The sequence below is a fragment of the Limulus polyphemus genome, unplaced genomic scaffold (assembly GCF_000517525.1).
Source record: "Limulus polyphemus unplaced genomic scaffold, Limulus_polyphemus-2.1.2 Scaffold33, whole genome shotgun sequence".
Classification (NCBI taxonomy): Eukaryota; Metazoa; Arthropoda; class Merostomata; order Xiphosura; family Limulidae; genus Limulus; species Limulus polyphemus.
This window is the reverse complement of record NW_013665643.1, coordinates 675,535-693,531: the sequence shown is the minus strand read 5'-3', so window position 1 is coordinate 693,531 and position 17,997 is coordinate 675,535. Positions and strand designations below refer to the sequence as shown.

At 34.1% G+C, this 17,997-nt stretch overlaps 1 protein-coding gene across 1 annotated transcript in view; it reads left to right on the top strand.

Annotated features, from left to right (window-relative positions):
• LOC106460293 (CDK5 and ABL1 enzyme substrate 1-like) overlaps positions 1-17,997 on the top strand; it is a 62,481-nt gene that overhangs the window by 36,199 nt on the left and 8,285 nt on the right. The window contains exons 4-8 of the mRNA XM_022387331.1: positions 6,781-6,913; positions 9,065-9,272; positions 13,332-13,468; positions 14,712-14,818; positions 14,929-14,965. Of these exons, the coding sequence (XP_022243039.1) occupies positions 6,781-6,913; positions 9,065-9,272; positions 13,332-13,468; positions 14,712-14,818; positions 14,929-14,965 (622 nt within the window). The remainder of the gene's footprint in view (positions 1-6,780; positions 6,914-9,064; positions 9,273-13,331; positions 13,469-14,711; positions 14,819-14,928; positions 14,966-17,997) is intronic.

Below are 17,997 nucleotides of genomic sequence, written 5' to 3'. Positions count from 1 at the left end.
CCTTTCTTTCATGACACTGTTAAGGTTATTCCCATCTAAATTATACTTATACTTCAAATTATGATAACCCACACACATTATCTTGATTTATTATTATTAAAAACCATCTGCCATTTATTTGGCCAACTCACTAAATGAACTAAATCCTTTTGTAAAATAGCAGGATCTTCTTCACAGCTAGCAACACCCAATACCTAAATATCATAAGTAAATTTAAGTAATTTATCGACCATTCCTTCATCTATGTCATTGATGTAAATCAAATAGAACAAAGCTCCTAAGACTGAGTCCTGAGGTTCCTCATTTGCGACATTAATCCAGTTTGACTGAACTACATTTATAACAACCCTCTGCCTTTATCCATCCAGCCACTCTTCTATCCAATTAGCTAACTCATCTCCCACATCTACAGAAATAATTTTTTACAAGTCTTTTATTGGAACCTTGTCAAATGCTTTCTGAAAATCCAGATACACCAAATTTACACCCTTACCCTCATCTACATAAGCAGTAACCTTTTCAAAGAATGTTAAAAGATTTGTAAGGCAAGATTTTCTCTTAATGAAACCATATTGATTATCCAATAAAATTCTAAATTTTGTTAAATGAATTTGCAAAGCATCTTTTATCAGACCTTCCAAATCTTTTCCCACAACTGATGTAAGACTGATAGACCTACAATTACTGGGATAACTTTTATTACCTCCCTTCAAAAGAGGAGTGACATTAGCTTACTTCCAATCCTTTGGCACCTGCCCACTATTCAAGGACTTACAAAAAATAGTAACAAGTTGATCACATATTCAATCTTTAACCTCCTTCAAAACCCTTGAGGAAATATTATTTGGCCAAAGAGTCTTATCATGTTTTAAACTTCCAAGTTTTTTCTTGCCAAAGTTATAAAATGAGACACACCTGTGGTGTATAGCACTACTTCTGGAATAAATATGCTCTTTGCCCAATAATGAACAAAGTTAGACACATAGGATGAAATTTAATAGACAGGCACCATGTCATGTAATATAGATTCCACCTGTGTACAACAGAGAGTATGTAAGATGGACACCTATGTAACAAGCATGAGCATGTGACACAATCGTAGTCATTTTTGAAGAAGGTATATGGAATCAGATATAAGAGTACATGGTGAGGGCAAAAGGATTGTTAATGTATATGAACAGACCAAGTGCAGTCTGCCCAGACAAAAGAAATCCAGGGGAAGCACCTTGGGATATGTCAGATTATGCCAAGTGTGGTCCATCTGGTCAAAAAACAACAGTGGAAGTGCTTTGCATAAGATTGTAAGATCAACAATTGCAGTTTGCCCGTGCAAAAAACATCCAGGGAAAGCACCTTGGATTAACATTAAGATAGTCAAGTGTAGTCAGACCAGACAAAGCATCTGGGGGAAGCACCTTGGTACACATCAGATTATGTCAAGTGTGGCCCATCTGGGTAGAAAACATCCAGTAGAAGCACCTTGGTATACATCAGATTATGTCAAGTGCGGTCCATCTGGGCAGAAAACATCCAGTGGAAGCACCTTGCATAGTATTTTTCGTTTCATATACTGTATGTAACAGATTGTGTGATCAACAAGTGTGGTCAGCCCGGGCAAAAACATCTGGGGTAAATACTGTATGAAATTATGGAGTGTGTCAAGTGTGGTCCATCTGGGCAGAAAACATCCAGTGAAAGCTCCTGGAATCAAATTTGTATTTCATGATCAACAAGTGCAGTTAACCCGAGCAAAAACATCCAGGAGAAGCAACTTGGATTGAGCATATTATGATATTTTATAATATGAAATATAACAACGATAGCCCTCTTCTCATAGAGTGGGTACATATGTCTATGAAGTTTGTTTTATCATACAAACCCCACTCCAGAGGAAACCTCTATGGTCCACCACTCCAGCAACTGGGAACCAGAAGTGGGAAAGACTTCTTTGCTCCACTAGAAGAAGGGGGGGGGATACACATCAGAGGGTTCAGAGGAATGACACACAGAGACAATGAAATAGGTGTCTGCAATTCCATATTTTGAAAAGCATGAAGTCCCTGATTGTAAGAATCACGGATCAGTAGGGATGGGCAAAAATCTCCATCTGCTTTGCTCGTGAAGTCCATGATTAACGGTCCGTTATATATGATACAGTGATAAGAAAAAATATATATCTACACGCTGGATAAGCATCTGGTGGTCTTACAGTAAAACCCCATCTCCACAGTGAGCATTATGGAAGTATACAGATTTATTGCCAAGATATAATATTCGTCATACCTGACCAGGTAACACCCGCCACTAGCTGGGATCCTGAAATATGATTTATATCAACAAATTAAAGTAAAAAAAGAATAATATGTCAACTTACATCAGGCAAAGGCGAACAGATGTGTGTAGAATCACCAAAGGAGGAAGGCGATACCTGCTCGAGGAAGACACAGCTATGTTGTGCAGATAAAGAGTGACAAACGTATTGGGAATTGTCCACATGCCAGCCTGAATGATCTCCTCTAAAAGATGGAAGTTGTGAGCAGCTAAAAATATAGATTGATGACAAATTTGGTGTGAAGAAAAAAGAAGTAGACAGCGACTGTCCATGGGCATGTCAGAATATGCCAGTCATATGAGTTGACAAACCCAACCAGTGAGCATAATAGGTGAAAAGATCATGGGAGACAGAGGAATTCCATGGAACAAAGAGACAGAAATGAGAACCACATAAGAAGGCAGTACAAGCCATATAATGTAGCAGGTAATGAACTGAACAAAGTAATCCAGATCTGATTGGGAGAGCAGGTGGGACAAAGAGGGTAAGGAAATAGGAGATGAGGCCCAACAACCTTCCCAGGCAGCCAATGTCCTGGAAAGGAAGGCCTGATCTGGTTAGTAGATAAAATACAAGGAATGGCATAAATATCAGAATGGCAATGACCACATGTCAGAAAGGGGAGGAAATGGGTCTTAAGGAGAAAATGGTACAAGGAACACATTGCAAAGGGTTCAAAGGGAGAGCTGGACAGAGCATGAAGGACAACATTGAGATCCCAAACTGACAGAACAAAGGAGAATGGAGGATGGACTATACAAAAGGATCAGAAAAGGAGGGAAATAACCTGGGAAGAGAAAGAATTCTGGAAGTAGGAGAAAGGAAGGTGTTCAACAGGGCAGCTCTAAAAGGAGCAACAATTGAAACAGACAAATCCTAAACAAACAACCAGATGAGGAACTGGGACAGGTGAAGAACAGGAGGATGGGATGGTTGGAAGCCATGACCAATAGACCAAAGTCTGAAGTAAGACCAAAGCTTCTGGTACATAGACAAGGAGGAAGAGCCAATGGTACAGGCAAAGAAAGACACTGCAAGAGGGGTGAGTCCCAGAGTTGAGGCACAGGACTCAACAAAAGTCACATGAGAAGCTGAAGTGTGGTGATGTTGGGATAAAACATCCAATCACAGTTGTCAGAGGATCGATCAGGAGAGAGATGAGGGTAAGGGCTGTAGCTCCAATAAGGGCCAAAGCAGAGGGAACCATGTCTGAGCTGACCAATATGGAGCAACCAGCAGAAAACAACAAGGAGTGACTAGATAATGGAAAATACCCAGGCAAAGAGTCTGATCAGAGGATAGGCATATAGGTGAAGACCCCTACATTCTGGAATGAAAGCACCCCCTATCAGAGCTGAGGGGTGAGGAACTGGAAAACAAAAAAGGAAGGAAGTTTGGCATTCCAGTGAGCAAAAAATGCATATATATGCAGAGTTCCCTATTGAGAACACACCCACAGAAAAACTGTAGGATGAAGGGACAACTCTGTGGGGAGAACCTGGTTGGGACACGACAAGTACCAGAATAGTCATGCTGTGGTCGGTGGTGTGGTGCAGGAGATCCAGAGTCTGAAAACACAGAGATCTGGACTTGGTTCCCCCTTGCTTGGTGATATAACTGATGACAGTGAAATTGTCAAAATATACCACAACCACCCACCCCTGCAGGATTGTGAGGAAATGATACAGAGCCTGATGAACTGCAAAAGGTTCCAGGATGTGGAAATGGAGAGTAGCTTCCTTGACTGACTACCGATCTGAAATATATGGAGAATCAAGAAAAGCCCACCAAGGAAGCATATGTAAACAGATGAGACTTGGTATGAGACAGATGAATGTGAACCTCCACCATGGTTAAGTCCCTGTCGAGCCACCAGTCAAGGTTGGCCCTGATCCCAGGTAGAAAGGAGATGGGATGGTCAAAATTTTGAAACATGACTGTGTGTTTGAAAATTAGTAAATGTATGATGAACATATCTTCTATGATGAAGCAGTTTATTTTCTGTAGGATACTCTTTTAGCCACTGTTTTTATAAAGACTAAAATATAGGTTAGCCATACCAGGTTAAAGTGTAGGTACCATATTAATAACATCAACCTAATCATAAACAGTATTTAAAGTGGGGTGGTATTCACTAGCATTCATAGCAGTAAGGAAAAAAATATAGTGGTATGACATACCAACAACAAAAGTTATACAGCTGCACAACACCTACCCACAACCTCTGGTTTTGAACATATCTTTGGTTTTAGTGTGTCTGCAACTATAGTACAAGTGTGTTTGGCCTTAGGTTAGCATTAATTTTACCATAATTCACACATAATGGCAATTTTCCAGAACACTTTAAATACTGATCATAAACTGTTCCATTAAACACAAAATATAATTCTCTAGCTACAAATGACATTAGCTTAGACAGTCCATTCACTATATATGTAGAGAGGAAAAACCAGTTCTGAACAAAGATTGATTGTCTATTGAAATAGAATGTTTAGTGAGACGAAAGCTGACTGTGTACACTTTTTGATAAAATTTAAAATTCTGCAAAAACTCAAAGTTATCTTTGATGGTAAACTTGTTACTTGGATAGTTACAAAGAAAATTCACCAAAAAGCCCAACAGTTTATAATTGTAGGTGCCAATATCTGAAACTGTTGGTCTAACAGGAACATTAAATTTATAAATTTCAGACAAACCATACAATATTTCTCAATGAGAACCAACTGTTCTAATCTCTTTGTACAAATTCTTGTTTATAATTTCATCTTTTATTAACTACAATAAATATCTTGTAATTTTGTTTCCCTTGTACACATTAAATCTTTATTCAACTTCAAGAACTTTGTACTATCATTTATGGTTGACCATTTTAATGTAATCTTCTTTATTCAGAATTACTGTCATGTTTCCTTTATCTGATTTAGTTAAAACTAAGCCAGTTTGTCTTTCAAGTTTAATAAGATCTTGGTATTTTTCTTAAGATATGTTATATGGTTTCTTTCTTGAATTTTAGTTTTAAAAAGGAGGCAAAGCTAAACTAATAACATACTCTCACTGTATCAAAGCTCTCTTCAATCCTTTAAACATCGTAACTAAATTTCAAATATGACAAATAGGTATCAAACTATAGCGTCTTAGAAATATATCCAAAAGGATAGTTCATAAGTATAAAGACTGCAGGTGGCATTATCAAGTTTATTTATAAATGATTTTCTATTTTATTTGGAATGAGAATGGTTTAATGCACATAACCTATTAATTCTACATCGCATTAAAACTATTACATTTCTTCTCAATTAAATTCTTCAAGTAAATAAATTACGACTTAGAATTCTTAAAAGCTAATAAAGATTTCTTTAGTGGCAAATTAAAAAAATTAGGGACTTATATTTATAAGTAATTTCTTCTTTCAAGAACTGGAGTTGTATTTCTTTATATGATCCTGATATGAATTTTGTATGATGAAACTTTAAAATACAAGAAATATTTTTCATGAAAAATTTACAGTTTCAAAGAATTCTAAATGAAAAAGTTCCTTATGAGTGAGCAAGAAAAGTTGTTCAGTTGTTTTAAAAGTCAGTACCATTTGAAGAATATGTCTGTTGATTAAAATTTCAATAAGTGATTTATTCTGAGGATCAAAACCCAAAACAAAGCAAAAATTTTAGGATGTAAAAAACTACTAAAAGCATTTACTACTAGTTAATTTTACAGAACTACAGATGGGTGCAATTATAAATGTTCATAACATAAACCATTAAATGCAATAAAAGAACATCCTCACCCTATAATTTAATTTTGATTTTTTGACTTAGAACAGAAAGACAGATTAACCAAGTGGTACTCATATGGTTTCTCAATTATTATAAGTGGCCTCTATGATATAGTTCAGTTGTTCCCAACCTGGAGGGGAGGGATACACATCATTAGGTGTACCAAACAAGAAAAAGTCAACCAGACATGGGTCCCTGTGAGGTTAGATGATTTTAGTGTGGGTTATATACTGTAAATATGTATGTATATAAATGTATGTTTTTGTTTTATTTTATATACATACATAAAATGCAGGGGAGGGGAATTTCAGGCCAATATGATTGAGAACTCTGGTACAGTTGATGAAATATTGTTATTTATTACCATATTATTATGAACAAAAAATAGTTTGAATCCATCCACAAGTAAAAAATATTTACTTTTTCAGAAAATGTTAGACATGTGACCTCCATTACAGTTTATATAGCATCTTAGAATAATAACACATAGCAAAGAATTGGACAGTAAGTTTAACTTTACATGCTTTTTAATCTGTACATTAGAGCAGGTTAGTTTGTGTAATGTTACATCATTTGAATACACCCAGGCTATAAAAGAGAAATAGTTTTAACTTGATGTGATAGTTAAAGAAATAAGTGTGAATATAGTAATTATTTTGTTATTTATTTGTGAAGAGGAGAAGCCAAACAGGATGGTGGTAGAAGAAGACAAATATCAGGAAATCGTCAACTGTCAGTTATTAATGACAATCCTGAACAAATAGATTTACTTTTTATGATGGGCTTTGGAAAACCAGAGGATGGCCAGGTTTGTTTGTTCTCTTTATGGCTTAAGCTTAATGAAATATGCGTTGTTATTCCTTGATATATTTTTATTTGAGAAATATTATTTTTTTTAATTGGACAAACTTTAACTATTTCTGCTAGATTATCCAGAGGGGTGAGTATTTTTATTTCTACCTTTCAGGGTCCCTTACCTTGCTTTCACAGGATCCCACTCTTTGGCAAGTGTTGCCCAGACAGGTGTGCTTTATCAAACCAATTCTGCACTAGCAACCACTGTTTCACTGTAATTACTACTGGTTGCAACAGGCTCTGTAGAAATGTGGTGTTCTATAAGACCACCTATGAGCTCACCAGGTGGTATTACTACACTATGCTGGACCACTACTCATGGACTATCATGAGTATAGCTAAAAAGGATCCTGCCAGTCCCTGCCGATCATTGAATTGAATAAATCACGGTCAGTTTGCTTTTAGAAATTTAGGAACTTGATTCGCCTATTGCACTTTTTCCAGAACACTTTCTCCAATGTGCATTACCCCTCAGATTCTACTAGTGGAGCTAGGGAGTCCTTACCACACCTAATTTTCAGTAACTTAGGTGGTGGACAGAGGTTTTTCCTCCACAGTGTTAGAGTGAATTTTGGAGAAGAGGGCAAAGTTGGGGGTCCTCCTACCTGGGTCCCTGGATGGTTTTCCCAGATATGAATTCTGTATATTGTTCATGAAAGGAGGTCCACTAAAGCATCATAATTCTGAACATGGAGTGGTCCCATCTTGGGTCCTTGGATGAGCACAGTTGTTCTACGACCTCCCCATAATTCTGGGAGCAAGCAGAAAGCTCCTTGCCCACTTGGTTTGGGAGTGAGGGATGAACTTTCCTAATTCCAGACCAGATGAGTTCTGTTTCTTTGGTTGAGTAAGGCATACACAATCCCATCAGTCCAAGCCTGGGGTGTTGCCTTTTGGGTTTCTTCAGGTGGAGGAGAAGGTTTGTCCACTTAGTTGTTGCTTACCAACTCATCGTGATTCCCATGGTTCAGAATCCATCATTCTATGGTACAGGTTGGGATCCAATCAAAAGTATATCTGTATACAACATTATGGTCCAATTGCCCTAGCCACCAACGTGGGATATAGGGACCAAGACCCCTTAATTCCAACCCCAAGTAGTGGAAACTCAGCTGTCTGGTTGGGGTTGGCCTATTGTGATGGTTACTCTTGTACAATTCCACCCTTGGTACAGAAACTAAGTTAAGAGTGAAGAGCATACTTGTTCTGGATGTAGTGAGTGCAGTTCTCCCATGACCTAGGCAGACACTTTCTGTATGGATAATGCCCTCACTGGCCCCTCCACCTTCTCAATGTGAGATTCTAGCTATAAGTGACAGCAGAGGTAAGTATGTTTTGCAAGTTAGCATTTTCCTAAATTAAAAATATATTTCTAATTGTATTTATCTCCTTGCACACTCTTCTGCCCTTCCTCCCCACCAAGAGCTGGTGTTAGAGACTTGGATGGTATCAGTTTCGAAAAAGTGATAAAAGTATCTGAATGAGGTGCTTATACACAGTACCAGGATAAAGGGCACATTGATGTAGGTGGAAAGTATCATAAGACAAATATTGCCAAGGCCAATTGAGTGTGATATAAAAGACTGGAGCAAGCAACAAAAAATCAGACCAATGCTTAGATGGGCAAAGAAGAAACCATGGCAGTTGAGTAATAGTGATAAGTGTCAGTGGAGGTAAGTATTATTGGAAATACATTTTCAATTTAGAAAAATGTTAACTTTAATCTAACTATTGGTTTCAGTATAAAGGTAATACTGTACTAGTATTCAGTTATGCAAACTTTAACTCTTCTAAATTACCAGTAGCCCCAGTTAGTATAAAGAATTGGGGTATTACTGCAGTTTTGGATTATAGAAAGATTACAGAGTAATTTAGTAATTTGTTGTGTATTTACAGTGTTTGTTATGTATAGTAAACACGTCATTATGTTGCAGTTTTTGCAGTGATTTTCCATCTAGGTTCAATTACATTATGCTTTAAGTTTGTTTTTTTTTACTCATTGTATGTACTTTGAATTATTTATAATTTTATTTAATTGGACAGAAACTTATCATATTTCAGTAAACATATATTGCATAATTTGTATTCATCTGAACCTTTGCAGGATATCTCATTTAGTCAGCTACTGATGCCATCTTACTGTTACTCACAACGTCAGTATAAGTTACAAGAGGCTGATTATGGTGGACATCCTAGCTTTCAACTGTATGTAAAAAGATATTATTCTAATGATCCTGCCTTGTACCTGAGTTTTCGTCAACAGCCTCATCCACTCCTTTCATCTATAACTCCAGGAGTTACTTCAGAAAAAAGTATATTTAGTTGCAATTTTTCATTGACATTGAAAGTATGGTTGGATCTTACTAATACTGAAATAATCTAACATTTAAATGTGTGATTTTACTTTTGTATGCATGTTTTGTAGATCAGTTGAATTCAAAGAGTAATTTCAGTGTTACTATACAATTCAAATTAAACACTTCCGGCTTATAAGATTTTGTGATGGAAAAGGTAGTCAAAATGTTAATTTTGTTCCTCTTATAGTCTAGACTTGAGTGTATTAACTTATTTTATCAAATTATTATGGCACATAAAAATATCATGTTTAATCAGTCCCACTTGAAAACTGTAAGTTATTAGATATTTGTCCAAGAAGAAAGTAATAAATATGATTAATTTAAAATGGCTTTCATTTGGTCTTACCTAATTTTGATAATATTACATACACGTATCCTACATGTGTCACATAACTATGCCCATTCCAGACCATGGACTTACATGAGTAAAGCATAAGAGGATAGCTGCCCATCCATTAGATTGAATATACCAGGGATGGTCTGCTTTTAAAAATATGGTTTTCATGGTCACCCATTGCACTGTCTCCAGTGTTGCCATTCCTCTGGACTCTCTACCACATTTTATCTCCCCTTGTTCTTCAAGTGGAGTATAGGAGTCCTTGCCACTTTCCAATTCCAAGCCACTAGGGTGGTAGACCATAAAGGTGATCTTATGCAAATAACTAAATATACAACTACATTCAGTTGAGAGTAGGGTGGTGGTATTCTACTGGTGTAGATGATGCTGGTCTTCTATTCATGTGCACCATCTCTGTCTAGAGGGCAAGGTTGCATATCATTTATAGGGGCAATCCATTACTGGGCATGGTAATTGGAAGTTAGCAATGTGCTCCAATACTGTATGATCGTGTTCGAGGGTATGAGGTAGCACATGTACACTAATAATAAAAATGCTCTATCTACGGTGGGCTCTGAGGGTTGATGTTGCACCAGGCTTCTGTGACTATCTGGAGGGTGCAGTTGCATATGATTTTAGGGGCAATCCACTTCCGTGCAGTGGTATCCGGAAGTTCATGATGTGCTCTAATGCTGTACGGTCCTATCATAGGAGTTGATCTGCCATGTTGCAGTTCACCCCTTCATTTAGGATCTCTCATCCTATCATCACATGGATGTCTGTTCCTAGTGACTAGTTTTAGATTTCGAGCAGGACCAATCAACATAAGTCCTCACACATGTGTTGCATGTTGCTACTGTCATTCAGATGTCAGGTTCCTGGACATCTGGTTAATTGTGGATTGTGTGCAGGTGCCCGTTTTGCAGATCGGCTTGCTCAGTATGTACTTACATTCTACAGAACTTGAGGTGAAGATGGTGTGGATCCTCCTCCTACCACTGATGGGAGGTTATATTCTCAATACTGTTTGCTTTTGGACTGCAGTGAACTGACTGTTTACAGTCTGCCGCACCCTACCCACTCTACACCTTGGACCATATCCAGTTTTGCTTTCCCCCACATTACTGTCTGTAGAGGATTCATCAACAACCTCTTCATCAGGATTGAGATTATTATTTTGGAGGTTTGTATTCCAATCCCACCATTTTCTCTCTCTTTTGGTTTTGCTCCTTTTTTCCACCTGCATCTGCAACGCCTCTTTACACACTAGGCAAAAAGTATGCCAGGTACAGAAGTGGTGCTGTCTCCCAAGGATGATTCTTTATCACGAAGTATAGGGTATTCTTCAGACACTCTCAAAGGGTGCTTCTTTATATCCCTCGCACTGGTCCCTACACCTATTCAATGTGGGATTCTAGCTTAACACTACCATGTACCATACTGGAAGTTATAATTTTCCTAAACTGAAAACATATTTCCGATAAGTACTTACCTCCTTTCACACTTCCCACCCTTCCTTCTCCACTGAAAACCGGTGCTTCCTTTCTTGCCTAAACTTGAAGTATTAGTTCAATAGAATTGAATAGAGAGAGCCCATGCATCAGAAGGTTGTGTCTCACTCCTATTGGTGGAGGATTGTTACATGATGATTTGCATGCTATACACAGTGGAACCACAATAATCATAGATTAGTGCAAGACTTGTGGCATGTGAAAATATTTTGCATATAGAGGGCAGCACTGAACAAGTATCTATATAAATGTGAAAGGAGGTAAGTATATTTTCAGTAGAAAAAATTGTAACTTTAACAAATAAGTAATATCTGTAACAATACAGAATATATTAGTCTTGCATAGACAACTCTTTAAGATTTTTTTGAGCTAATCAACTAGAATTTCCTAAATAATTACCTCAGTAATGAAAATGTTTGATTATTTTTATCTTATTTTGGACCCAATGGATTATTCACTAAGAGCTTACAGTGTAAAACATAAAACATACTTTGAAAAACTAATTCAGGAACAATAACTTTACTGTTTTTTGGCAAAATTGTGTTTAGATATTATCTGTTTAATATAAATAATTGCATAAAAAAGGTTATCTTAATAGCGAGTGCTGATGAGCCCTCTGATTGCTCAACAAGAATTTTGAAAGCTTATAATGTTCAAAATCAGGTTTTGATACTCACAGCGGGCACAGCACAGTTAGCCTTTTGTGTAGCTTTGTGCTTAATAACAAAGAAACAAAAGATGCTGATGACCTATTTACATGAATGGTTGGATGTTTATTTTCCAAGTTAATTGGGTTAAAATTTAGATTTAGTGTACCCACTCTTCCTTGAGATATTTATAGTCTTACGTAAATATTTATAATGTGTCCAGTCAGATATTAAAAGAGTAGCCATGTGGTTAGAATGTTTCTGAAATAATGAAAAATCTAGCATAGGATGATGTGTCACAATTTCTATAGTTTAAAAATTGTAGGTCTGGAATGTGATGAAATGTAAGCTAAAACATTTAAATAGTCTAACAAGATTACAATTTTAAAAGAAAGAATAAGCAGAGTTTGTTTCAAGTTAGTAGTCTTTACAGTAACTCATAACTATACAGCATTCTTAGCTTTATTGTAATTATAAAAAAATAAGTTTTTTATTTTCTTTACTGGTAGATCCAACATACATTTTTTGCATCCCAAGTACAAGTAATTAAACTTGAAAATGATTAACATGTATGCAATAGTTTTGAAGAAAAAAGAATATTTAAGCTGCTTAAGTAAACTAATAATGGTGAACTTCAGGAGTTGGGAAGTGGCAATGTTATAAAGACATTCAGTTATGTTTCCCAATGCAATCAGTATGAAATTTTTAAAATATTTTGGTAAATTTTCATTTCTCTTTTTTTTTCTGTTTATTAATGTAGCAAACTGTAGCTTCAAAAAGGTTTATAAATCAAATTATTCAGAACTCAACTGGACAATGAAAAACATATTATCAGCATAACATCTACAGTCAAGCCTGGCTTTAGAGGTGGGAAACTTCCTAGGGCAGCAAAATCAATAAATGTTTTATATTAATTTTATTTTCAATAACTTTAACCAGTTGTTCCCTAAGTGGCAAAATTGGATATACAGCATTTTGAGTTTAAGCTCTTAATATATATATATATATATATATGTATAATTTATGTTTAATAATTCAAATAGGATTATAAATGCTCATAACAGGCAAAAAAAAATACCCATTGTTCACTATTTTGCATTTTATGAATCAGACTTTGTTTTAAAAAACATATTTTCATTTTACTAACTTTTAAGAAACACTGTATTTGCTTAGAGTACTTTAGTGTCATGTCTGCAAAATAATACATTTAATATAGTTTTGATAAATAAACATTATAGATTTAAGTTTATAGAAATTGTGCAAACAATTCAGTTGTGAGTGAATTTACGGCACTTTTTCAGGGTGTGAATCCCACATTTTTTTCATTATTCATTGTTAAATAAAAGCAACATCACAGAAAATATATTCTACTTTTTCTTGTGCGAGATGGGTTAGGTTAGGACAAGTAGATTTTTCTTGTGCATTTTGTTTCTGGCACAAGAAAGTTTTTCTTAAATTTTATACCCCTGCTTTATGGTTTTGTTGTTTTACCCTAAGTATATTTTTATTTTTTAAACAGGTTCTGACCTGGAAGATAGCCTGAGTCTAGGTTATCACCCTACTTTATCTGAGATAGCTTATAATCCTAACCTTCTGGATGATCCAGAACTGAATACTGGAAAACACAGTACTGTGTTGACATTTTCTTCACACATTGTAAGTTTTGCCACTTATACTTGTTCAGATTCAGTTTGTATATTTTAATTGATAAAGTTTGAAATGCTATTAGAAAGGTAAAACTGAATGTCATAAGGCTATTTAAAGTTGTCACCAGCCTTCATTAGTAAACTTAGAAACTTGTATATCTACTGTTATGCATGGTCTTATTCTTACTTTGTTTTGTAACAGAAATCAAGTTTAAAAAAAATTATAATCTGGCTTGGAAACTAGCGTTGCTTTAAGAGAATAGAATCAACATTGCAAAAATTGTGTATGAAAAGAATCTAGTAGTGTTAATCATATATTTGTTTTTATGCAATAGTTTGGTACTGTAAATCTTTGTAATAAGAAATAGGCTTAGTTCATAGTCAATTTAAGAAAGATAACTTAATAATTTAACGTTTTCTTTTTTCTAAACTTCCAATAAAATAATAGAAAATTATGTAGCCTTTCATAATAACGTATGAAAAAATGTGTTCACAGTTTTTCTGGATTTAACCCATTAACTGCAGATGACGGATATTTCCGTCATTGAAGTTTTATAGCTTAGCTGCGAATGAAGGAAATATCCGTCAGTCTCACATACATATATAACTAACTCAATGCAAATGACGATAATTACCATTTTATTGTGACTGATGGCAACTCAGTTTTATCTGTGAGTTAGAAAATGGCTACTGAGCTGCTCATGCAGCAGTTAATGGGTTATTATGAAAAATAAACTTATTTAATCAAGAAATTTCTTGTTTAATTTAAATATAATAATTAAGTTCTTTGTAGCTTTTACAGCATGTCATTTATCTAGTTGTTATTCTAATCCTGCCTTTTGACCTCATGGATGGTTGATAATTTAGTTTGTGGTCAGAGTACCTTCATCATATAATAATGAAAATCACTATACAACAGTCAAAAGTTCATATAGCTAAGACCACTCCAAACATTATCAATAGAAGATTGGTTAATTTTAGCAAGGTGTTCCATGCTTCTAAAAGTTTCAGGTTTAAGTAAAGGTAGATTATAGTGTCATACCACAGATTTTTTCATATATTATTCAACTATATGAACTTCATCCTTTGATGCTATCCATATCCCTTTTTTTTTTACAACACACACCCACACACAGTATTACATAGTCCTTACTTAATGGATCTAAATGGTGTATAAGGAAGATTTCTAGCTGTGTTAACAATTGGCTTAATAGTAGTTTTTTCTTAATCCAAGCAAGTTTAATCCTTTCCAGACATCTGTGATTGATTATGTTAAGCCATCTGACCTGAAGAAGGAGCTAAATGAAAAGTTCCGTGAACGCTTTCCATATATTCAATTGACTTTAAGCAAACTTAGAAGGTGAGTGGCAGGAGAAGCTTAACTTGTCTGTGAGTTAATTACGTTCATTCTACATATAGTTTTGTTTTTCTGAAGATGAATTAATCAGCTTATTTTTTGTCATTTTGTAGCCTGAAAAGAGAAATGTGCAAGATAGCTCAACAAGAGGTATGACTTATGTTTTATCTTTATTTCATATACACTGTGTGTGTGTGTGTGTGTGTATTTATATATGTATAGAGAGAGAGATAGTGGGAGATTTTTTTTTCCAGATTTACAAAAGACTTAAGTATAACTTCTTAGTATTGTATCTGTAGTAAAATTAGAAAATTTCTTTATTTAACAACAAAGTTTTTTTTCATCTTGTAATTACTTAGCATTTCTACATTTCTATTTTAGCATTTTCAGCAGCTAGCCAACTCTATTATTGTTTCTCAATTATACGGATTTTAGTCAGATGTGTGTACATTTTATTAGTTGAGCTTGCCTAAATACATTTGCTGTTAAACTAATTGTAATAAGTTTATCTATATAATTGTTTTTTTGTATTTAAATAATTTTCTTATCTGTTCTAAGTCATATATTCAGCATGTCTGAAATCTTTGAGAAGCAGTTTGAGGCAAAGGTAGAAGTGAAGAAAAATAAACTTAATAAAGTAAATCTGTATCTATCACATACATATATATATATATATATATAATTTATTACAGTTATATTTGTTACTTAAAATATTTGAAACAGTAACGGATAAAAATTAATGATGTGGTAATTATTTTTAGGAGCCTAAAAGTTATAGATCTACTAAAAATCTTAGTTGTATAAATCATATTTAGTAACTGTAAAAGGGGAAATGTTTAATACATAATACTGTAGCATAAACATTCAGAGTGTGACTTTTATGCAGTTGGAGGAACACCTGTTATGCATAATGTTATGTTACCCAAGAAAAGGATTTTTATCAGTTGAAAGTAAGGTCTGAATTTTTCATTTAGCTTGGGAACTAATGAAAATCGAAATAAGTGGTAGTTTATTTCTTGGGTACATTTGAATTATGACAAGTTTTGATTTGTGATAAACTTCTCTTGTGTTCCAAATAACAGTGCAGGGCAGAATAATAGTACAGGGTGAAAAAATTCAGATTTAAAATTTAATTATTGTATAAGTCAAATGTTGTATTTTTCATTAAAGATGACCGAAAAAATCATGCAGAAGAAATTTTCCACCATGCATGATGCTTATTTGGGTCTGCATGATTAGATATCTTTCTATAATAATTACACTGTTATATGTCTTATTTTGTTATCTTACTTTTCATAGTTGCATGAAATAAGTTTCAAGATCATATTCTTCTGGAATATATGCTTATCTGTGAAAGCAGATTTACCATTATAAGTATAATGCTGTTCATATGTTAATATGGGTTAGAACATGTTCTTATAGCTAGTGGTTACATATTCAAAGACAATAACACATGAAATACTTCAACCTGTGCTTTGAGATGATATTTGTTTTAAAAATATTTTGATTGTGCTTCTTATACCTTCCATGTTGTTTTTATCATTTCTTTTAGGATATTTCTCAGCTAATGTTACTGCTACACAATATTCTGGGGCACAATATCATTAGTATGTATGTCTTCTGTCATGCTGCTTGCTAGAAGTGATCCTGTAGTATTTATATAAAAGCTGTTTGCTTGTGTTTTAAAAGTTTATCATAAAATATTTTACACTGTAAAAACCTTCTTATTTTATGCATTTATATCATACTTTACTCTCATGTTCCAAATAACAATACCTGTACAATTATTAAGTTTGGAGAGAAATAGCATATTTAAGTGAAATAATGCATTAATAGATTTTAGAAACAGAAGGATAGTGACTGTAACAGCCTGACAGAAATGATAATCTGTATATATAAAAGCCACTCGATCTCTGTTCATAGTGCTCCCTTTGTCAGTAATGATTGACTCTCTGTTGGGGATTTTGTTGTATCTTTTTTTTCTTTTTATTAACTCACCACATTTAGAGCAATATATTACAATATTAGAAAAAAACAATTATATGATAGTTTACATTAGGGATTTGAATTATATGTGAACATTAATTCGCAAAGACTGGGTGTCACAGTGGTTATAATGCTCAACTCATGTGGAAGTCTAGAATTCAAATCCGAGTTGAGTTGGGATTTTATGTTAAATTTTTATATTTTATATTTATTTATACATTTATCATCATAATAACAACAAGCTCTTTCAATATTTGGAAAAATACAAAAACGGTTATTGATTAAATAAGGGATAATATCATATTACATAACAAACAAGAGTGACTGTATTTGTCAAAAACAATTTAAATATCTTTTCAACCCAGTAGATGGAGCTACAATACAATATTATTGATGTTTTTCAGCTTCTGTAAGAGATTTCTAAAAATGTAATCAAAAGATTTATAAGCATTTTTTTTATTAAAAGTTATACCTTCATGAATCTGCTCTTCATCATAAAATTATTATTGTGGTGCTAAAATTTACGTTTCTGATAAATTTCGAAATGCCATTATTATTTAAATCAAAGTAAAACCTATTAGTATCCTTTTTTCTCTAACTCTCCAAGGGTTTTAAGGCATAAAAACACTATTATGTAAAGGTAGTGATGATTTACAATGTTTAGATTTCATTATTAATTATGCCTGTGAATTTTGATATAACAGTACATGTCATATGTCTGACCATGCTTCTACATCTGTAGTGAAAATTTTATGTCTGGTCTGCATGAAGTTTATACTTACTATTCTTTATTTTATGATTTCTTTTTTTTATATAATTATGATTATATACTTTTAATTTAGTGCTTTTTGGCTGGTTAATAGGCACGGCAAACTTGCAACTCTTGAACAAAATATAAAAACCTGTGATTAGATAGTGCCTGTTGGTTAACTTAAGGTATTTTCCTTCATATATTGTATTTTTTGTTTGCTGAATTACTAGCTAAATGTCAGATTTTTACCTTATTTGGAGATTGCAATCTTTCTCACTTTTTCTTCTTTTGTAGCACATTTTATTCAATATTTTTATCTTATTAATCATAAGTTGATCTAACACCCAAGGAATATATATAAATAAACAACTAAGCCATCTCAAAAGATCTGAATAATTTCAAGAGTGATGTATGTTAAACGTCATAGCTTTTTGTCTAGGGGTTT